Source organism: Trachurus trachurus (assembly GCF_905171665.1).
Source record: "Trachurus trachurus genome assembly, chromosome: 8".
In the NCBI taxonomy this organism is placed as follows: domain Eukaryota; kingdom Metazoa; phylum Chordata; class Actinopteri; order Carangiformes; family Carangidae; genus Trachurus; species Trachurus trachurus.
Genome location: NC_139905.1, coordinates 22715427 through 22738830, shown reverse-complemented (window position 1 = coordinate 22738830; position 23404 = coordinate 22715427). Strand labels below are relative to the sequence as shown.

The following is a 23404-nucleotide window of genomic DNA, read 5'->3' as shown; positions in this document are numbered from 1 at the left end:
CAAACCTTCTGCGTTGGACTCCCCTCGGCCCCCCAGATGATATATTAGAGTTTTGAGAAACTTGAATTTTTGGCAATTTTCGACACCCCCGGGGGCTAGAAATGTTTTGCATTTGCTGGAGGGGTCTTTCGCCATTTTCTCCAAAACCACTGACCCAATTTCAACCAAACTTCTGCGTTGGACTCTCCTCGGACCCCCAGATGATATATCGTCACTGTCTGACATAAACCATGTATGTCCAAAGCGGTAACTTTTCAGGAAACCCCTCAGTCCAACACTTGAGTGTGTTGTTTGATTTACACTTGACCAGAATACATCTTCAAATTTATGCCAGGTTCAAAGTATCAACTTGAAAACGAATTTCTGCTTCCCACAAATGACCAAACAAAATTTCTGCAGGTTTCAAGGTTAGTTTTATTTTATTTTTTTTTATCACTAGGCTAGTTATTAGTGATAAGTAAACAAATGTTGCCTGGCAACACAATCAGTCACCAAATCATAGAGTTTAGGGTGCCCAACAACATTAATCATCAGATCCATTGAATAAACGGTAACACTTTATTTTAAGGGGTCCTTGTTCCTGTGTATCTACCTAATTAATTACAGTGTAATTACCTATGTAACCGTATGTAATAACATGTACTTACATTGTAAATACATAGTGTATTTTCGTGTACTTACAGGTCCTTGTTACACTTGTAATAAGAAATGCCAAAGTGGCCTCTCTCTTTGCACAAGCATTTCTTATTACAAGTGTAACAAGGACCTGTAAGTACACGAAAATACACTATGTATTTACAATGTAAGTACATGTTATTACATACGGTTACATAGGTAATTACACTGTAATTAATTAGGTAGATACACAGGAACAAGGACCCCTTAAAATAAAGTGTTACCGAATAAACTCTCTAGATTTTGTCTTGTAACATACAAGACGTGTTGTCTTTGACCCATCAGAATTGTTTTTGTGTTTCATGTTGTGTTTTGACCCTCAGGCTCATGGGTCACAGTCACCAGATATATTTCTAACTTAATAGCCTACGACAAATATGATCAGCACCATCTGGCAAATTTGTGAAACACAAACCATTCAAGTACAGTTTTACAAAACTCAAGTCAAAGATGCCATTTACAAAAGTTGAGTTAGCACCATATTTTAGCACCACACGAATGTTAACTTTTCAAGTGTACTTTTTCTTTCCCTATGCTGCATAAATCATCAATTACTTTCTGGCAACACTAAATATAAGCCATCTCTCAGTTTTCATTTTCTGCCATTAAAAGAAACAGATAACAAATTATGTCCTTGTTTAAAATTAATAGTCTTATTACCCTGTGGAATGGGAAATGCAAGAATCCTTCTTGTTGTTGTGATATCTAATCAGACAAATATACAAAATGAATCCACAAATTCTGACACTTTTCCTTTGGGGCGGTGAGTGTATTAAGTTTACTTCATAAAAAGGTATCACTGATTCTGCTACAATAACTGTGATTCTGGCACCAAGGATGAAGTATGTTGAACATCTTTTTTCAAAAAAAAAAAAAAATTGAATTGAATTGAAAAAAATTCAAGGAAGACATTCGTTTGCTCAACAGTCACATCCTCAGTTTGTCTTCCCTCTCTTCTTCATTAGTCCTCTGTGTTTGCTTTGATGAGGTACCCATTGAAAGTGATATAGACATCTACATCATCGCTGTAAATTGCATTCTCCCTCTCCCTCTTGTAGAGTCGGACCCAGACCTCGTCGTCCAGCTCCAGCTCCAGCATCAGGCTCTGACTCTGCATGATGGAGCGGTCACTGGGCTGGGCGTACACGATGGCCTGCTCTTTGTCGTTCCGTATGATGTGCAGATATGTCTCCTTGAAGTTCCATGTGTGAATGTTGACGTTGAAGAAGTAGATCCCTGGGACTTGGCAGAGGAACTTCCCGCTGAACATGTCGAAGTGGCCTTGTTGATTGACGAAGACCGTGTCAAACACCAGCACCTGGTAGGACTCCAGGCTGTGGAGTGATTTGCGACGACCAACAGAGAAGGCGGAGTATTGCACTTTGCATGGGTCTCCTGGAGGACCTGCCTGACCCTTAGCGCCGTCTTGGCCAACAGGTCCCATTGGGCCTGGGGGGCCTTCTTGTCCAGTTTTACCTGGCGTCCCTCTGTCGCCACGATCTCCTTTGTCACCTACACAGAGTGATATTAGTCATACTTAGAAGCTTACAAAAGACAGAAATGATACTTGGTCACTAAAGGTACATCAACCCCAATCCATTTAACAGGTGTTTTCTTGGGCCATCTTAACTTTCTTTAAAGGGATAGTTCACCCAAAATTCAAATTTCACTCATTATCTACTCACCCTCATGTCAACTAGGAGCTGTGAGAAAACAGGGGGGTCCACGCAGCAGTATTTGTCCATATAATGGTTGTGAATGGATACCCCCCCCCCCCCCCCCTGTAACTCAGAGAAGGCACGGAGGACTCTGAAAATTCTCACAGCCCTTAGTCGACATGAGGGTGAGTAATGAGTGAAATTTGGATTTTGGGTGAACTATCCCTTTAAACCACATGAACTGAACCAAACACACAGACACACTGGACCTGATGTGGAGTTGAGTTTGGTGTCCAATGACCCAGATGAGTTCATGTCTCGGGAAGGAGCTGACTTTTTTTTACTTACTGGCACATTGTTCTACAAGTTTAACAATCAGGACTCTGTGCTAGATTTTTTTTTTCCATTTCAAAACTGGAGCTCATAGTTTGGAAACTGCTCTGTTTATCCCAAACAGTCTATAGTGAGTGTGCTATGTTCAGTGACATGACTTTGTGCCAGTACAGTTTACAATCTCTTGTGCTGACTTTAAACTTTTGGGGAAAGTAAACTAGAATGTTTTTCTGTAAAGTTCTTGAAACCTTCTAGATCCAATACATACGAATGCCTACAGCAGTCTGTCCTTTGAGTTACCTTTAAGGATTGTCATGTTGATGTAGGTGCGGACTTCTGGCACATAGCTGAATCCCCCTACGGATGGCTGGTCTCCACTGCCCTCTGCTGGTTCCAGGTCATCACAGCAGCGCTTGCAGGGGGCAGGTGAAGCTCTTGGGGGAGGCACCAAGTCCACCAGGGAGGAGAGGGACAGAAGGAGAAGGACACCCAACATGGCTGTGCCTAAAGAGTAATAACAGATGATAATCAAATGATTGGAAGGACCTCCAAGTCTTAGCTTTGTGTTTGAACACATCTGGATCCTGGTGACTTTTACTTTACAGCCGACTTCACTGAAACCATCTGCAAGTTGATCAGTCTTGTAAATCTTATTGTGGGCTTTCTATGGCGTTTTTTTATGTGGTTGATGGGTCTGGCGGCATTGTGGCCAAGCCAAATTTCCCCCCAGGGGGACTATAAAGTATCTATCTATCTATCTATCTATCTATCTATCTATCTATCTATCTATCTATCTATCTATCTATCTATCTATCTATCTATCTATCTATCTATCTATCTATCTATCTATCTATCTATTTTCATAGTACTGTGCCTTTGTTAGACAACGGTCCAAAAGCAACCTATATTATTCTGCTAAACATGGAAAGGGAAATGCTCTGACGTGTTTGCATTCCTTTAGGCTACAGTAAGGATGGATGCAGAGACACTGCTATGCGAGCTAGTATCACAGAACTGGTTTTGGTCAAACTAGTCAAGGTGAACGCTGTCATTACTGTAAAATAGCCGACATAGCAGAGACTCAGTGTGATAGGTATTCCACGACATGCTTATCCGGGGAATTAGAGTAGCGACGTGATGAAGTTCTCCCACTTGAAGCAAAGGATGCTATTTGACCTGGTGTTCCACAACATTTAATAATCAATACCAATATCATTAGCTCACATAAATCAATGTGAAAAAGCTAGCTGCCCCACTACTTATAAGTCACTCCATTCAGTTTATGTAACATAGCTGAAATATGATGTGTTCAGCAGCTGCTCAGAAATTCAGATCATTTTGGGTTGTAGATGTAATTCCCAGAGCAGTGGAAAAGAGGACGAGGAATCTTGAACCATGAGCCAGTGAAAATATTGAAAGTGGACTGCATTGTGAGTGACATGTCACTGGTTGTTTAAATGAACTGCTCCAGAAAATTTCCATACATACTTTTGCACAGAGCTGACGCTGACAATTGAGTCAAATGGTTCCTCCAAGACTAATGTTCTCCGTAATCCAAACCCCAGAAGTCAAGAAAATGACCTAATTTTGAAGGTGGGGCCACCAGAATAACGACCCTGCCGACACCCCGCCATTCATCAGAGGAGTGGCCTTTTTTTTTCAGGCCAAACAGCTGAGCTGAGAATGTTTCTGTGGAAAAGTCGTGGCCGTCTGCCAGACTGCAGTGATCAGTCAGTGTCTGTGTACTGTCACGGGAACACTGTGTGCTGCTGTGTTTACATTGGACAGCTGCATCCATACTGAGGGTTGCATCCTGCATACATGACTGATGTTTAGTAAAACACACAAACAGAGAGAGAGAGAGAGATTATAAATGTTTAAAACATTTATGATGACATGTTTTCCATTATGAAAAAAAAGGAAAAAAATAAAATAAAAAATTTGGGGGGGTGTCTGTGAGTCTTGGTAACACTGAAGTATGTGTTTTTTCTACAATTGTGTTAGGAGCATAGAAACAGAGGACATTCAACCAGTGGCTCCAGTTGCTGTCCTGTTTGTTTGAAGTGACTCCTAATATTTGTGCAAGGAGACACAAAACACGCACTCCCAGACATTGATGGCAGTCATATTGTATCTCTTTCAAGACTGGGTGTTTGGCTCCCATGTAAGAGAGGTTCAGGGTCACTGCCTTACACCGTTTCCTCTCTCTATTTAAAATTGGAGGAGCTGTTTGGATTTGTTATGTACTTAGATTAATTTCTGTATTCATCTGGAGGTCTTAACTGTATTCACCACAATCATAAAACTGTGTGCAATAACAGCATGTGTGTGAATTTCCAAGTTTCTCAGCTGCCCAGTGAATTCAGTAAAAAAAATATTATCATTGGTCCTGGGGATGTTTTCTCTCTCCACTTTATCTTTAAGGGAAATCTGCTTCTTGTGTTAAGTTCTGCTGGGATTTACAGACTGAGCCACAGATGATTATTCAGTATCTGATGTGGCTCATACACTGACCTGGGATATTATATAACAGTTTTTTTTGTGTGTGGAAAACTCTACTTGAACTGGAAACTTGTACATCAAATAGACAATATATCCAACACTAAATCACATTTATTCTGTCTGCTGGCATCTGAAGTATTTTGACTTGTTTGAAATGACACATCTTATCAACCATTGTTTTACAGTAACCCTTAAAAGTCCTAGTCAAAACAAGCAGGGATATTCCATGAGATGCAGCAATGAAAACAATGTGACTAATGTTTGCATTTTGCAGATTTCTATAGATATTCTGCTTTACAAACCTGTTTGTAGACTAGTGCAGCTTTGGAGCTTGCTACAGATTCTGAATCAAGTTCACAGCTTAAAAAAAGGCTCCCTGTCTGTGCTCATGCACCAAGCGCTCAACAGCTGGTATCTGAGATTTGTATCTGAATGAATCTCACCTCGTTGACGTCGCTGCAGCTGCTTCAGTCCACTGAGGAGGCGCAGGGCGGAGGAGAGAGTCGGTCCTGAGTCGGCAGCCCTCTCTCCCTCTCTCTGTCTCGGCAGTTTTAAGATGTTTCCTATTAATCCCTCCTAGTTTCATGGAGACTCTGGCAACAAGTGTCTGTCCACCTATCTGACTGTAAACTCCAGGGTTTGTTGCTACAGGCAAAATGTATGTAGTGAGCAATTCTCAAACGCCTGGACGGATCTATTTATAAACTTAAGGAAAGTCCTGTTCATTTGCCCCTGGGTCTGTGTTTCCGCTGTGCTGAATTCCTCCATACCCCCCATCTGCTGCAGCTGCAAGGAGAGAGAGAGAGAGAGAGAGAGAGAGAGAGAGAGAGAGAGAGAGAGAGAGAGAGAGAGAGAGAGAGAGAGAGAGAGAGAGAGAGAGAGACTAGAAAGCAGGAGAGCAATTTGAAATAGAGTCTGGGTTGGGAGGGGTTTTTGGGGCACTACATATTTCCAGATCTGGGTCAGTTTCCTGTTCTGTGTTGAGGAGGGGGATGTGACAATGAGAGAAGGGGTTGGAGGATAAACTAAGAAAAGCACTAAGGACAGGAGGAATAAGGAGACAGGGAGGGTGTGTGTTGGTGCAGCAGGTGTCAGACCATCACATCATGTTCCCCCAAAATGACTTTTTCCCCACACAAATCGTATCAGGTGTCTACACATCACACGCTCCTAACAAACCCGAAGAATCTAATGAGCCAAAGTAAAACAGATATTTATAAATGTAGGTAGGGTAGGCTGGTTAACATTTAGGCTACTTGTCGAGAGCTAGGAGCTAGCCCCAAACCCTATAGCCTAGTAGTCACTGTTGAGTATTGGCTGTGCTGAAGGAGTAGCACTTGTATCTTGTTTGATGCAATGCTGGATGAATCATTGATTTGGCAACAGGTGTCAGTGCTAACAATGGCTATGGAGCAATATAGTAATACTCTTAGAGCTTTTAATGGTGTCATCTTTTAAGCTAAATTCATTTGTCTGATTTGTTTAAGGAAAAATTGGACATTTTTGGGAACATGCTTCTTCTCTTTCTTCAGATTAGCTTGTCTTTGAGGAAAAAATAGTTTCTGTGCTTTATGCTAAGCTAAGTGGCTGTGCATGGTATGCTGACTTGAAGGCCTGTAAATCCCCTTACGAAACGCTTAGCGATAAAACAAGTGTGGTGTTTTCCAAAATGTAAAACAATTTCTTGAAGCACATTACTTGACTATAAACTATTAGCACAGCTGAGGAGTGACTAATTTACTTTAAAAGCGCTGCAGTGGTTAAACTGTCCACTATTTCACAAAACACCCTTCTTAACATCTTGTTAAACCTCTGTGATCCGGCCACCATTATACACTTGTCCACCGCTTAATACAGACACACTAACCACTTAATAATGACAATTATAATGTTGTGTGTACCACAGCCAGAGAACAAGTGGCGGCGTGGGGCAGGATTTGTGTGCACGTGTAGCGTGAGCACAGCTGTTGAACATTATCGCCTGTGGGTCCCGGGTTCAGGTTTCATAGACTGTTTTACCATTACATAAGAAGAACATTCCTCTGTTTCTCTAGCCAATGTAAACCATTATGAGACGTATTTGAAACCACTTATGTAGACTACATGGTGCTGTTTCCCGTTTTTATTTGCTATCTTCTGTTTTTTGAAATCAGACTCTCATTTCCCAGTGCAGCTTGTAACTCTGTCTGCTAATCCTGACCTGGTGATTTCTCAGCTAGTAGCCTATAAGGTACTCTTAAATCAGGAGTCTGACTCATCTCTGTGTTTGGTATCAACTTCAGCTCCATCATCTCTCACACAACATATCATTGAACCTGTCTGGAGCCATCCTTCTCCTCTCTCTGAACCCAGGTGAATCATTTGCTGCTACACCTGGGTGTGGTGATTTACTGATCACGGTAGGCTATAACTGCTCATAAAACTGACTTTGTGGCCCTAGGCTGTGTTTTTTGTTTTTTGACTCCAACAATCCCACTCACATTTTTTCCCCAAAACACATTGTTAGTGGTCGACATAAGTATGGGGAATTGCATTCAAATTTGGATGACAGAGGTGAGCGGAAACTTCAGACGTCAAAGCGTTCTTGTGGTTAAGCTAAGGGAAGATAAAGAACATGGACAGCTGGTTCTCAAGCTGGTTGAATAACAGGTTTTATAGTTAAAACGTCTTCTCTGCATGTGCACATTTCATTACCACGTAGCAAGTTTAAGGCAGTAATCTAATTTACGAGCACAACGACTAAAGATAGGATAAAAGTTCCTGCTGTGCCACATTTAAAAAAAAAACTCTCTGTAGAGAGAAGAGCTAAATGGATTGTATTTTTTTTTTCTAATTTTATTTATTTATGTATTTTGTAGATGGGGCAGGAAGTTTTTTTTTAATTTTGCAGTTGGAAATTAGGAAATATATCAAGTCATGTACTTTGTGAAATGAAAAGATGGAGATGCCTCACACGTCTTTGTTTTAGACTGGACATAGGGGAAATGAAATGGGTGGTCAGCTCTGTGTAACAATTTCTAAATACCTCAAGCAGCCACTAGAGTTCAACACCTTTTGCATCCTTCCCTTCTCAGGGGGATAATATATGAGATTTTTATCTCTGCTGTTTCCTTACAACCTTGTGCCAAGCTGAGAAATAATCCACCCCATAATGATGGTGGCTGACAAGAGCCTACAACTACATCATTTTATTGAGTGTCAAATATGAGATTAGTATGTGCATAGTACATTTTTTCTGCAATATTATGAAAGAGTAACAGATAACACAGTAAACACGCCTAGGCCCACTTGTTGTGTTGTGTGGTTATGCTCTGTTGTTTTCTGATGCATTTGTTTTTGTGGTTTGTTTCTTTTTATTATTGCATTGTTTCTGTATGTGGCATGTTTGCTGTCAATGTATGTGTTTTGGGTTCTATCTATCTATCTATCTATCTATCTATCTATCTATCTATCTATCTATCTATCTATCTATCTATCTATCTATCTATCTATCTATCTATCTATCTATCTATCTATCTATCTATCTATCTATCTATCTATCTATCTATCTAAATATTCAACTTTGTTTGATGATCTTCAACACTGAAGTGTGACAAATATGCAAAAAAGAGATAAAGAAATCAGGAACGATACTTTTTCACAGCACTGTACACACACACACACACACACACACACACACACACACACACACACACACACACACACACACACACACACACACACACACACACACACACACACACACACACACACACACACACACACACACACACACACACACACATAAAATGTAAGCTCCTGGATCTGTTCCTGTTACTTTGGGTAACTGCTTCTCACACTGATCTGGCGTCTTCTCCCTCTGATAGCAACAGTATCTGTCTGTACTCCTCACGGTCAGCCTGACCTCACATCCTCCCATTTCACTGTGGGTTGAATCCAAAACAAACTCTGAAGCTTTCAGCTAAATTACTGTAACAGGGTATTTTCTCTCTTTTTCGCTCTCTTTCTCTTAGCTCTTTCTCTCTAAAAGCTTCCTTGACACCCGAAAAACAGAGCAGAGCTAATAAACGTTACTGTAAGAGATGCCAGTGATTTTCTGGTTGTGTATCCTAAAGGAGCAAAAACGAGAGGAAGAAGAGTCACCTAGTGGTGGACTCAACACAGTACATCAGATATGTTTCAATCTGCTGGGGGATACGAACAAAACAATTAAATTAACAAAGCACAGAGTCAATACTTGGTAAGAATTACCTAGAATTGAGTGGAAGAAATCCTTTTGGTCACCAATGATACACAATAATTTGTTTTGACCTAGTGCTGTTTTATGTAATTGTTGAGACATTATCCAAACTACTACAGACATGCTCTGTTTGAACTCTACTTCTAATTTTGATTATAAATAATATATGCATCCTTTGAATCATATTATTTATAATTGTGACAGTTTGAATAGTGCGTGCAAGACTCATTTTCCTATCCTGTGAAGATTAAGTGAGCACAATTAGATGAAGAATGCCGAGATTGCCTCATTTTTCAATTTAAAGGCTGACAACTAGGTTCTGAGTAACACGTTAACTCTGAGCAGATGTACAAAAGCGTGTTCTCTTTTGAGTGCAATTCAGTGAAACAGCTTGACATCATTTGGGTATGAAGGTTAACGTTTTTACTTGTTGTGAAATAGAAAGAAACAATTGTAGAAGCACTGATGAAAAGCAACATCTTGTGTGGTTTTTTACCGACATGGCTAAATATTGTAAATTCTCTGTGAGGTGAACGGATGTTGCTGGCTGTGTCAAAGTTAAATGTCAAACCACATTCTAATACACACGCTCACTCACTCTCACACAAACACACACGCACACACACACACACCACCAGGACCACCTGACAGGACATGTAAACACTGAAAACAACACACACACACACACACACACACACACACAGTACTGAGGGTGTCTCTCACACTCTTCACATCGGCGCACATTGCCCACCCCTCAGCCCTCATTCCACACAACACAGGAAGTGAGAGGGTGACCCATTTCTACCAGAGCTTTTATTTTGTGTTTGGTCTCTGCACAGATGTCACAACGGAAATATACTGCATATGTAGAGTAGCTAAATTAGCAACGTTTATCACTGACCTCATTGATTCACATGAATGCAGAATGAACAGTCATTTAATAAACATCTTTCTGCGTCTGTTATACAATGTCAAGTGCAGATGTTATGGTGGAGTATGATTCTGAAACAACGATTTGATATCTTGCATGAAGCTCAAACAAATGACAATGACTCACAAAAATATCAGCGGCAAACCAGCTGCCTTTCTTTGAACAGTAACTCAGTATAGATACAATCAATGAATTTTACAGTAATGCGTCATCATAGAGTTGGTCAGTCTCACACTTTAACATCAGCTGATGGCGTGAGCGATAACAAACAACATATAGGCTACTATACTGTCTTCTCTAGGGCTGACTCTCAAACACTGTTGCAAGTTCTCCAGAGTCTCTAGATCTACCTGCAGAAATGAAGACTTTTAGTAGTAGTTTGAAGAACTCTAACATACTTCTTTTTACGTAAGATAGAAGTTAATAAAATAAAATGAAATAAAAAGCAAACCAAAACGAGATTTTTGTGTGTTTTTAAAGACGGTATCATTAATAACTGACAGTAGCAAGGGTTAGGTTAAGTGATATCCACTTTCATGCTTTGCTTTGCAATGTTATTATGTATTTGAACACTGATGCCAAACAGCTCACTGAAACTAAAGAATGAGTATTGAGTAACTAAAAATGCTTGTAAGGAGTCTCACACTACTACACTGATGCAATAATGAGACACTACACTGTACACCACTCTACACAGAGTGTCTATAAACAGCTGGTTGATTCTCACTCGCCTCTACTGATTTAGCTTGACACTTTTTCAATGTTTTTATTATACAGTAGGTTGTTCGTTGAGTGTAATGTGTCAGACTGTTCATTGATGTTCTTCATGTATAGCTAGTCTAATCTCTTTGTGACACATCCCACATTGTTCTTACCAAACAAAATGAAAGTAATTCTGACTTGTTTCAGCAATAACTTCAAAATGTAACAGGAACTTAAATGGTTGGGTCTATTGTTAGTGATGGTGCTGAACTCTAATAATGAGATAATGAGGTTTGTCAGATTGTTTTTTGTTTTGTTTTGAATGAATTCTGTCTAAGCAGCACTTTCCATCAAGCTACATTATCTGATTAGGATGATATGAAATTATAAACATAATATAAAAAAATCAGCATTTGTATAGAAATAATCAAAGGATTACATTTAACGTGAAATGTTTTGTGCATTGAAAAACATTACCTGACTCTTTGCTTCCCCCCTTTTTAGCCTCTTTCAGCTCATTGTTTTTGTTTTCTGGCTTTACTTTACTATTTTGGTTCACGCTCACTGCTCTCATCAATGTTGTTTCCTGCAGCAGTTATTCAGTGAAAATAAAAAAAAAACTCTGCTAAACCCACTGTATAATATGTGGTCAACACCACACACAGTAAAGAAAAAAGTTAGCAATTAGCTTGTGAACATAGTGGAGACTTTAGCAGCTAAATTGCCAGACACTTCCCTGGGGGGTTAGTGAGACCAAAACAGAGCTAAAAAGGGGTAGTGAATCTTAGACTTGCGCTCAACAGGTGAGTAGAAACACAGCTCCACCTGTTATAGCTCACAAGTTATAGCAACTTTATAAGGTCAGTTATCAACTTGTTCTGCTGCCCCCAAGTGACTAAAATGAATAAATGCAGGCTTAAAGTAGAAACACGATATATAGAATTTGTAAAAATGCAATGACTCCTCTGAATCAAACCTGCACACATACACACCAAATGATGAAAACGCAGATTAATTTCCCTCATATATGCTGCATGGTTTCAGATGGATTTATTGCTGAATGTGGTCTGTAGCTCTTTGAGGGTGAGATAGCCTGTTTTACAGGTCTCGACGGGCATTGACGAAGACCTGCACATGGAACCAGCCACAGGCCATGCTGCATAGCTTTCACCAGCAGCTTCCTCAGGTTCATCATCCACCTCTTGGATATCGGAGCATATCTGAATTAGACTGGGAGGGTGGGGAGGGGCTGGAGCAGAGGTAGGAGGGCACACCCAGGAGGAAAGATGCAGAGGGAGGATAAGAAAAGTTGAGCTCTGGTGACCATCTGAAGTCTCTTCCACACCCGTGTCCATTTCATCTCTCTTCTCCTCTGCATCTTCCTGCCCGATACCGAAGCCAGAGTCTGGGCTCCGAGGCTCCCTCTTCAAGCTCTCGTAGGCTCGAGAGGCGATGAGGGAAGGACAGAGGGAGAGGCTGAGGTTGTGGTTGTTATGCAGATTGTGGAAATCATCCTGATAGGAGAAGTAGGCGGGACCGGGGTCAGGTCCAGCTAAGCTGCTGGAGGCGTCGGACATGAAATAGCCCATGTTGGAGAAGCAGGATGAGGAGGAGGAATTATCAACAACCCCACTAGTGTCTGAGCCAGCAGAGGGGAAGCTCCTAAAATTAAGGAGAGCACTGGTGGAGCTGGTGGAGGGAGAAGTAGAAGGGACAACATCCCAGCTTTCACACACCTCCACCGGGGAGATGTGGTCATGCGGCTGAGCTGTGAAGAATGATTCAGAAGCCGACAAAGGATTCAGCCATTTCTAGGAGAAAAAGAAAATGACATTTAGTTAGTACTGGGTCTTGATGATGTGAGAGTTTTTGTGCTTGTTTGTCTCTCAGCAATGCATCAAAAACAAGCAACAGACGAACCAAGAAACACGTTCTTTTGTGGTATGAAAATTCAATTGTCAAATCTGGGACAAATTGTGGCTGCAGTTCTTCTTTTTCCTGGTAATCAGTGGTAAACAGAAAGTGAGGTTATTTCTGCCAGAGCTGCAAACTGAAAATAGTTAAGAGTGTCATTCAGTGGCTGATGGGCCCCTAAGAGCCTCCTTTTATATTCAGCCTTGGAGAGAGTGAAGTGAGCAGGATCCTACTTGGTAATTGACGGAGACATGCACGTGAACTATGCTTATTGGAAAATTAAAGCAGTAGTCTTTTTTTAAGCATTCTCAAAATTGAAGCAGCAGAAAATGAAATATCCTAACATTTACAGTCTAGTATGAGCCAAGCTCCAAAGCTCCGTCCCTTGTACATTAAATGACACTCATTCCTTTTGTAACACAACATTTTTAATAGAAGTTTGTACTCTAACAACATCATCAGGTTAATAGTTTCACTCAAACTTTGACCAGAGCCACAGAAGAGTTTTCATAACATCAAGCACATGTTCATGATTGTAATAATGACCACGGCTATTTTAACCTAAAGAGTGATGATGTTTCCCTGACCTTAACAAAGTACAGAATTTAACCAAACCCAACCCAACCCAACCATGACCACACCCTTCTCACATCATAAAACACATCTATTTTTCAGTATAATTGAAAGGCACAGACAATGATAGGAGGGGCCACATCAGAAAAATGCTTGCATGATGCACTAATGTGTTGTCTTTTACTTTGAGACTGGAGACCCTCATCTGTCTGGCTGTACAACTTCAGAACAGCTTCTGCTCTCCAAGGACATTGATTGGTTACATTCACTGCGGCTGCTACTCACTGATACGAAATATTGATTGAACATTAATGATTTCCAGGCATGTACAGAGCAACAGAACCCATAAAAACTGTATTTGAAGTTAACATTTCACCACACCTGAACGTTGAAAACCACGTGAATACTGCATACTTGTGATACCTGTGTGTATAAATAGTTCGCGAAATGTTGTGGTAACAGCTGCAGTTTCTAAACCATGTGTCAAAATGTTCTATGTGGTAAGATAAACTGTAGAGGCAAAAAGCCTAATGTTTTTCTGCTTACTTTTAGGTTTCCTCCGTGGACAGAGTGGAGAGTGGGGAAGTATTTGGAAGGGTTTGGTAATGGCTTCACCGCGGGTCGCCTGGAACAGCAGGAGAGAGCCATTATGTTGGGGACATTGCATGCAAATACAAAGACACGCACAAACCCCACAGTTTGCTCACCACTTGCACAGGCAACTCATGTAAAGGACCAGAATCACGACAAAGAGAACCACGCTCAGCATCACCGCCCGCATCACCGGCGATGTGTGATCTGGAGACCACTCTGAAACAGAAATGACATCTCAATGTGTAAAATTCAGGTATTTCCCCTCACCAGAATCTTTATAGAAGCAATCCAACGTGTTACTTTTCCTGCCTGTGTTTGGCAACGATGTTAAAACCAAACTGCGCAACTAAATTTTCTACCAAGTCCAGGATCATTTTGGAAACAAGAACAGAACAAGCGTCTATTTCAGAATAGGTTAAATGGGTTTGTTTTCTCCTGGTTACCTTCATCCTGGGAGGCTGCGTCCTGCCAAGATGCCGTCGGACTCCAGTCACTCCAGACGCCCAAGCAGAGCTTGCTTGGCCTGACTCTCACCCTGACCTGGTTGTGCCCCTTCCGCCTCTTATCAGTTATTCTATGGTGCTGTTCTTGTTCAAACAAAGTTGTGACTTCCTGTGCATAGATTAAAATTTGGCACAATTTCAAAATTAGGATTGATCTTCACAGCTGTTGTATTGTTGTAGCACAATGTTAAACTTATGAAGAGATGCTGTTAGCAAAACATTACTGTATTCATATTTGTTACTTTTAAAATGAATTAAAGAAGAAAAATGTGAAACTGCAAAATGAATTAGTAAAAGTATAATATAACGTATATTGTGAGGACATGATGATTGGTCCGGACTAAGATACATCTACAACTACTGAAGGTGATGAATATTACTGGCTATGTTGATCCCCTGGGGCTTCATCTAGCAGTATAGTCAACATTTTTTATTTGTTTTTATAAAGTAGCTGCATAGCCACTAACCTCCCATGTCTGTTCCTTTAGTTTGATCTGTAATTCGAAATCAAAGTTCTCGATATACACAGAGAGAGGCCGGCCTGGACTCCAGGATATCCAGGTCTCATTAGCAGTGCTGCTGGCATTGGGAAGGTCTGGAGGATTCAGTTTTACTGTACACACACACATGCACACACACAAACAAATCCACATGTGGAAACAAAAAGTGCAAAATTATTAAAAAAAACCTTTTCTTACCAGATTTCTGACAGACTATTTGGTCAAATAACAACAGAAGAAGTAACAGCTTCTCACCGTGATTACATGGTTCATATTCTGTCAAGACCTCCAACACGCTGTCGTTACACATCACACTGATGCTGGGCAATATTTCAAAATAGTCAAATTTCTGGGGGGGAGGACAGATTACACATATATAGATGCACATAAATACACTGATGTATTGAGTTTTTCATTTATAAAAAAAAATATATAGCACTAATAATTTAACTTATATGCGTAAAACATATGCATGAAATTGTAAGTGAAACCTATAAGAAACTGGATCATTTTGGCATAGATGTTTAACACATACAAATATGAATATTATGTTGTTATGTAAGTAAAGTAAATCAAATTTCTTTTTTCATATGTGTGTGGTTTTAATAAGCCTGTATAAATATACATTATGCTCACAACATGATTTGGATATTTGGATATTAATGTATTTAATATTAAGGTATGTTATAAAAATTCTTCATTTATCCAGGGGATGTATACAGTATATGTGATAATAATATATGTCTTTGTAGGTCAGATATTCACCCACATTACTCTTGAGATAGGGACACAGTATGTCATATAAAACATTTATGTACGGCACAGCTGAACAGAAAATCATTTAACATCAAAGAGTGATTTGAAAGGATTAAAGAAGATGACATGCTCACATGCCCTTTTGAGTGAAATCAGGTATATCGGTGGTGACTTACAGTATTTTCGAAGACCAAGCTGCAGCCTGGAGGAGAAGCCCCCTGTTGTTTCAGCTTGCAGCTTCGGCTGGTTGAAAAAAGACCAGAACAAGCATGTTTATTATCTTCTTCATGGAAAATTAAGCAAATATGTGTTAGACCAGCAAGAACAAATAGAACATCTGTGAGAACTTACTGGATTGGTTTGAAACCCCCTCCTTCGAAGATCTCCTTGATACCCTGGACCCAACAGTCCACACCAGGAGCCACTGCGGTGCCGTTCCACGTGCAGCTGACGGTGCTGATGAAGTCATTCACACAGGACAGTCCTGAAGGTCCAGAGACACAACAACACACAGACAGAATGATAAGGACAGACTCATTAACAATGTCACTGGACATTCAGTCGAACTCATGATCTCTGTATGCAGTTGAGTAGCTTTCACCTGGTTGAAGTATTAATTAGACAAAAAAAAAACATACCCTGTGACCCCATCTGAGGGTGGGCTGTGGGGGCCAAAAATAAAACCAGTATGAATGAGGTCCACTGCTTCTTCATGGCCATGGACACAATATGACTGTGGACAGAGAGGATCATTACACATGTATCAGATATAATGTAGATTTACATTAAGAAAATGTTCACACACGCAACTGAAACTTAAAGAAAATTGCTGTTTTTTATGATAACTTGACGGACAAGCATTTATGTTTCCACCTCCATATAATGCTTTTTATTTTCAGAAAACTTTTTCAGAAAAAAGTTTTTAACTGTTTTCTGAAACTGTATGATCATCAGCATAGAGCAGAACACTTCTGAGAGTGAGAAAACAATACTAGATCCACAGTGAGCAAATTAGTCATCTCGACAAGGCAGCAGTTATAAGTGAAACTCGACTGAAAACACAGGCACCTGTGCTGCTGCACGACAGAGAATAGACTGTTTTACTGTCGCAGCTTCCTGTTGGCCATAGACCATACTTATCTTATCTTATGTGGTCATACATGTCTGCCAATAAAATGGAACCGATATATGAAATATACCAGGCTTTAGATTATGATTATTCCTGATTGTATGAAGCAAAGTAGAGAATATTTCCTATTAAGTCACACATTTTGTGCCCAGTTTGAGTCATCAGTCATTGTTTTTTTTCCGCCTGAACTGAGTGGGACTATCAGTGACTTCATGAAAGGCGCATATGTGTCATTGTAACTGCGTAATAATAATTCACAGTGGAAAGAAAGACACTTGTTCCTAAGAACAGCAGTTGATAAGAAAACTTACATAACACCTGACAAGTAAACAATGAAGCAAGATGGACATTCATACATTCCATACAACCCCAAAATACTGCAACGATATAAAAATAATAATAAACTACTATTTACTATAAGAACTACTATTCTTAGTTTATTTTTTAACAAGATTGAAAATAAAAAAAATATATACGGTACCTCATCAGTCTAGGTCAGTAAAGACAGCAGGAGGTCCCTGAGAGGAAACACATTGTCGTCTCCTCTTCTGGTCAGACAAGTTTAGATTTCCTTTTCTTCTGTCTCTTTCTGTCCCCCCTTCTTTCTACTCGCACATCACTATCTCACTCCCTTAAGCAATCTTCTCTCTCTCTCTCTCTCTCTCTCTCTCTCTCTCTCTCTCTCTCTCTCTCTCTCTCTCTCTCTCTCTCTCTCTCTCTTACTGTCACTCAACTCATCCCTCCTTCTCCTCATTCTCACCCTGCTTTCTTCTTTTAAATGCCCAGTGACATTTTCCACTTGTAACCACAGCCCATGTCTGGGGCTTGACAGGAAGCCTGTTGAAGCTGTGAGTGGCTGTATGAGAGAGACAGAGAGACAGAGAGTGGGGAGGAGGGGGGACTGAGCGGGGGCTTCTCAGCACAGCGCCTCCCTCCTGCTCACCACCACCACCGACAGCAGCAGCAGCCAGCAGCTATACCTGGACCCTGTCACGGCTTTAAACGTAATAATTGTACTGAAAACAAGAAATACAAAGCAACACCACATCCTGTTTCAATCACAACGTAAAGTGGGTTGTATAAAGGGAAACTTGTGAGTTGTTCTATGAAGTGGTTTATATCAATGAAACTCTGCTTAAACTGCAGATTCGAAGAGGATTAAAGAGGCTAAAGCGACCAGATTTAGAACCATGGGCTTATTTAAGATGCAAACAATCACACAAGAAAAAAGTTGTACAGCGTCGAAACCACCGCTGTTACAGCCGCAACCGCTGCAGAGTAGACACTACTGTATGTATACTACCCAGTGCTTTTATAGAGGAAAGACAGCTGAAAGCTTAGCAGCCGTCTGTTCCTCGCTAAAAAGGTCATTGAACATTTCATTCCTTTAGACACAGGCCTCAGAAGATTTCCTCTCATTGTCCGTCCCTAAGCAACTAAAAACTCAACTGTTCAGCCATTTAGGTGTCATTCACTTGATTCTGTGTTTTTTTTTTTTAAGTATATTTTTTGGGGCTTTTTTGCCGTTTTTAATTTGATAGTGCATAGTGAGATAGACAGGAAAGGGGGAGGCAGAGAGAGGGGGAATGACATGCAGGAAAGGTCTGCCCAACGCGGAATTCGGACCGGGGACGCCTGAATTGAGGACTGTAGCCTCTACATGGGGTGGCCGCTTTAACCACTGCGCCACGCACCGCCCCTGATTCTGTGGTTTTTATTTGTGAAAAGCGTTAGATACATAATCATAGTAAGCTTGTTAGACCTCAAATTTAAGACAGAGTCAGAGTTAAATTCCTAATATATAAGGGATTATTTGAAGATGTTTTTTTATACACTTTGTTTAATAAATGTCTTTTCAACTTTTCCAAGCTAGTGGAAGTTTGTCCAAAAACAAAACAAAACAAAAAAAACACTCATACTCTTATTCAGTGGTTGAGATCTATTTAGTAGTTATATTTTATATATATATAAAATCTTCACAAATTAATATACTGAGCTTGCAATCTGAGCTGAGTTGAGAAAAAAATAGTTGCGAGTGTTGCAATATTTTCCAGGTCAGGGGGAGGGTCTGAGCCAAATATTAATACGATTAAAAAGTAGATCACAACCCGCTCTGCCCACACCAGTAGTTTTTATACTGTCTCTATTGTGCTTTGTCCATGATAGTGGTGGTCGATTCTGTGGAGATTTTAATCAATTAAAATATTCCATGCAGAAGACATGTCAAACAAAATATGGCAAGTGCCGTTGATAAACATTTAACAGGGGTGTGTGAGTGCACTTAGTGTAGCAGAGTAACTTAAATTGATTATATCAGCGCAAGTTTTACAAATTCTGTCATATCTGAGTATCGATCTCTATCTTAAAGTTCAATGAAAGGCTATTGTGTAACATGCATTCATGCTGCACATGCAGGTCTACAAACCACAAAGCATTCACGCATACAACGATTGTTGCAACACAATATGTTTGAACTCAGCAGTCGGCGTGTGCCTGCTTTAGGTGCTTGAGTGGGTTCAGGCCTGCAGTAGGCCAGAGGGTGATCTGCCCACCCCCCCCTCACTACCCCACCTCCAGTTCCTGCCATGCGTGAGGTGTCAGCATCACCTAACTGGAGAGACGACGGCAGGGGAGGGTTGAAGTGTGCAGAGGAGGTGTGGGAGTAAGAAGAGCTCTCAGCACTTGTCAAAAGGTCAAAGTCCGCTGTGCCTGAGGCGGGAAGCTGCAACAAGACCATAGTGGTGCCTGTGCTCGACGGCAACAAGAAAACAGTCTCCATCAACAGACCGCAAAAACAAAGGGGGGTGTTCAGTTGGGTAGAGGTGAGAACAATAACAAGGGAGGGTAGGCTACACTCATAGTGCAAAACCTGTCGCTCTATAAAAAAAACATGATGTAACATTCACATTTTTCTTTACAGTAAATAAACTACAATATTTCTGCTAAACGAGCACTACATCTGCTCTCTACTTAACACTGTTTATTGACACTGAATGTGTTAAAATATGTTTAATTCCTGTAAGTATGGGCCAGAGCTGACTAAGCTCAGTATGCTGTCATGCACAAGGCTGCATGGTAATCTGCTTCACTATGATTCATGCACAGTCCCAACACAAGATCTTCCACTGTTGTGTGAAGACACAGAGGAAACAAAACTGTGTGCAGTCGGCCTTGCAGCTCCATGATGCTGCACAGCACTGCTGGTAATAGCTTATTTTTAATAACATGTTCAGCATCTTTGATTTCCATGTCAGTCTGATGAACATTTGGTAATTGAAAGTGAAGAGTGTGCTACATGTAAAGATTAAAGAGTATGTCAGCTGTAAGTGTAGATCAGCTGGGATTACATGGCCCTGTCAGTTTAAATGCAACTTGAAACAGATGTTGTCTCCACGTCTTCTCCCCGTGTAGTGAAGGGCAGATCAGATCACTACTACAGATACACAGTATATGGGTCTGACTTGACAGGAGAAGATGCAGCTTGTGACAAAAGGCAAGTTTCAGTGGTTTCTGTTGAAACCACCTCCATTCTGTTGCCTTTACACATCACATAGTGACAAATAACCTCTCCGGCTGTTGCTAGCATTCAGCGGTTTAGGTCCTTTAAGTTTTAGTTTGAGGGATCTTCAGTGAGTTACATTTCAGACGGTGCTCATCATCTTCAGGTCGGAAAAGAGGCATCTCTTAAAGTTATGTGAATAAAGTATACTGATTATTTTTTGTCTTTACAAGTTTGAAAACATATTCATGAGCACATACAACAGATTTTCACGGCTGCACAGTAGCACCCATATGATTACAGCTTGGTTAAGCCTTAACCAAAGGGATATCACAGATACATTTTGTCTAACCAATGACCTTTCTAGTGGTATTTCATCATCAGCATAATCACTCTCTCATTTGTTATTGTCAAAAAGCGAGCATAACAACGTGTAGCTATGTTACGGTAGCAGATCACACTTTGTTTTTCTGTGTCTAAAGTAACCAAATGTGTGAATCACATGGGTGCTGCATGTGTTGTGGTCTCGGGGTAGGAAGCAGGACCTCATTTTGCGGTGCCCTTTTTTTCCATTTCCGTCAGTGTCTTGCTGCGCTTCTGGTACATGGCCTTTTTCTCTGTCCACTGGACTAAATGATGCAAATGGTGAAATAGAAAAGAAAAGAACAGAGCTGAGTGATGTAAGAAACATACGTATATGACGATTGAGAAACAGGAAAAATGAAAGCACCTTTACCCATTTCATCCGTCTTGCGGCCGAACCAGATATGGGGGGTTGTGGACCAGGCAGTCACAGCGTGGCTGATGTAGGAGTCCTGGGTGACAGATCTCCATGGGACAGGGGCACCTGAAGATGGAAGAGGGTTCAGGAGGCTGGATTTAAGGGAGGATAGAGATGTAAGTAGATGACCGGGGGTTGCTAGGTGTGCAGTTGTGTGTCATGGGGGTTGGGTTTGGGCAGACCTACTGCATACAGATGATGTGAATAATACTTATGAATAAAGATTCATATTTTGAATGACAAATGTTTACATCCTGTCAAACTGACTCGGGCAAGATCAACATATACCCACGATGTCACCTGCATCCCCCACAGACACATAATATGCCAATGCTGTATGATGTCACCGCAGCGCACAACAACACCTGTCTGAAATAAGGTATAAGAGTAAATACATAGTAAATAGCCTATGTATTTACTGTCATAGATATGGATAAAATATTGTGAATGTCTGAGCTGAAGTAAGGTATTCCAAGGTATTTATTTTCAGTTCTGATAACATACTGTAAATACATAAGGACTTTTAAGGACCTATAGATGAAATAACAGTTTCAGGAAAGTTGCCTTTAATGTTTTTTTGGTGTTATTTTATAGATATTGAAGTACATTTTGAAATTAAAGCAATGCTGTTGGACATACAGCAACATAGTGAAATAGCGAAAGCTAACATGCTAACACACAGTAGGCCCATTTTAGTTTAGTTAGCCTACCGTAAACTACTGGTTATATCAGACCATATTAGGCTGAATGAATGAATGAATGAATATTTTTTTATTTCCTGTCGCCCATCCCATATGGGATTACAAGAAACATTTACTAAGGACATCAAAAAACTAGACAGTCCTTCCTGTTGGCACATACACAAACAACTTAAGACTGCTACCAACATTCATCATAGCTCTTCTTCTCATTGCCCATGCCTTTTCAAGATATGAAGAAAATGCAAATATATCAAACTGAAAAAGATGCTTTAGCTTCTCAACGTCGTCCAACCACATCAATTCATTTTTTGGGTCTACCTTACTAAACAGTCTTTGTCTGACAGAGTCATAGAACGGACAGTATAACACAAAAGTGTAGTTACAATCCCCCTCAGTGTATTTTACAGTGAGCGTTCCTTTGTTAGAGGAAGATTGAGTTAATTCTTTCATAGTCTCACATTAAGTAGTAGCCAGTCACATAGTAAGTGTGAGAAACACACTGAGCGGTGTGTAGTTGTGCACAACATTCACACACATCTGAATTATTCAGCAGGATGAGACAGACTGTGTTTTCAGCTCAGGATTCTCCTGATTCACTGTACTGTCGTGTCCATGATGTGACCGCTGCTTATTGTCACTGTCATTTCAGTGGTTTATGGTCACTTTCTGTCCTCACCCTCAGTGGCTGCACCTGTGAGCAGTACGGTCCCAACTCTACATCATACACTTAACTTTAAACAAGGCTGTGGTACACTGACGACTGAAGAAAACTTTTTATTTCCTATAAAAAGACAAGGCTCAGGACTCTCCCTGCACCAACTGCCACCTGCATTGCTGTTAAACCGGCCTGCCCTCCCTTCCCATGAACCAGTCGGCCATCCAGTCCTCCCATTAAGCTGGCCTGCTCTGCCTGCCTCCCTTGCCTACCAGAAGCTGCCTCCTTCAGCTGTTGTTAACATTTCCATTATTATTTCCACCGTTATAAACAGTTTTCTTGTCTGTAACATCTATTGCTCGTCTGTCCGTCCTGGGTGAGGGATCCCTCCTCTGTTGCTCACACTGAGGTTTCTCAGATTTTTCCCTGTTAAAAAAGGGTTTTCTATGGAGTTTTTCCTCAATCGATGTGAGGGTCTAAGGGCAGAGGATGTTGTTATGATGGGATGTAAAGCCCTTTGAGACAAGCTGTTTGTAAAAACGGGCTATACAAATAAAATTGCCTTGCCTTGCCTTGCCATGCCTTGCCTTGGCTGTGATACAAAAACAGTAGAATCAGAAATGATGAGTCTGGTCAGTGATCTAGCCTGAAGCCAGTGGCTGCTGAAGCACAGTAAGTTGGGCGTGATACATTGAAAAGTGATGCACACACCTGGAAATATGTTGGTACGGAGACAATATCCCAGGCTGTGATAGCTG

General features: G+C 40.7%; 2 protein-coding genes across 2 annotated transcripts; both read right to left on the bottom strand.

The window, feature by feature from the left end:
• Positions 1–906: 906 nt before the first annotated feature.
• LOC310989388 (complement C1q tumor necrosis factor-related protein 6-like) lies at positions 907–5905 on the bottom strand. Its single transcript, XM_083976425.1, has 3 exons — positions 5612–5905; positions 2967–3170; positions 907–2187 (listed from the first exon to the last, which is right to left on the bottom strand). The coding sequence occupies exons 2-3, from the start codon at positions 3160–3162 to the stop codon at positions 1637–1639; spliced, it is 747 nt and encodes a 248-aa protein (XP_083832551.1). The 5' UTR covers positions 3163–3170; positions 5612–5905; the 3' UTR covers positions 907–1636.
• Positions 5906–10384: 4479 nt separating this feature from the next.
• Positions 10385–17705, bottom strand: il2rb (interleukin 2 receptor, beta). The gene is made up of 10 exons (XM_083976663.1): positions 17492–17705; positions 16520–16614; positions 16233–16365; positions 16058–16124; positions 15381–15474; positions 15093–15238; positions 14566–14734; positions 14236–14338; positions 14075–14153; positions 10385–12852 (listed from the first exon to the last, which is right to left on the bottom strand). The coding sequence occupies exons 1-10, from the start codon at positions 17494–17496 to the stop codon at positions 12082–12084; spliced, it is 1662 nt and encodes a 553-aa protein (XP_083832789.1). The 5' UTR covers positions 17497–17705; the 3' UTR covers positions 10385–12081.
• Positions 17706–23404: the final 5699 nt, after the last annotated feature.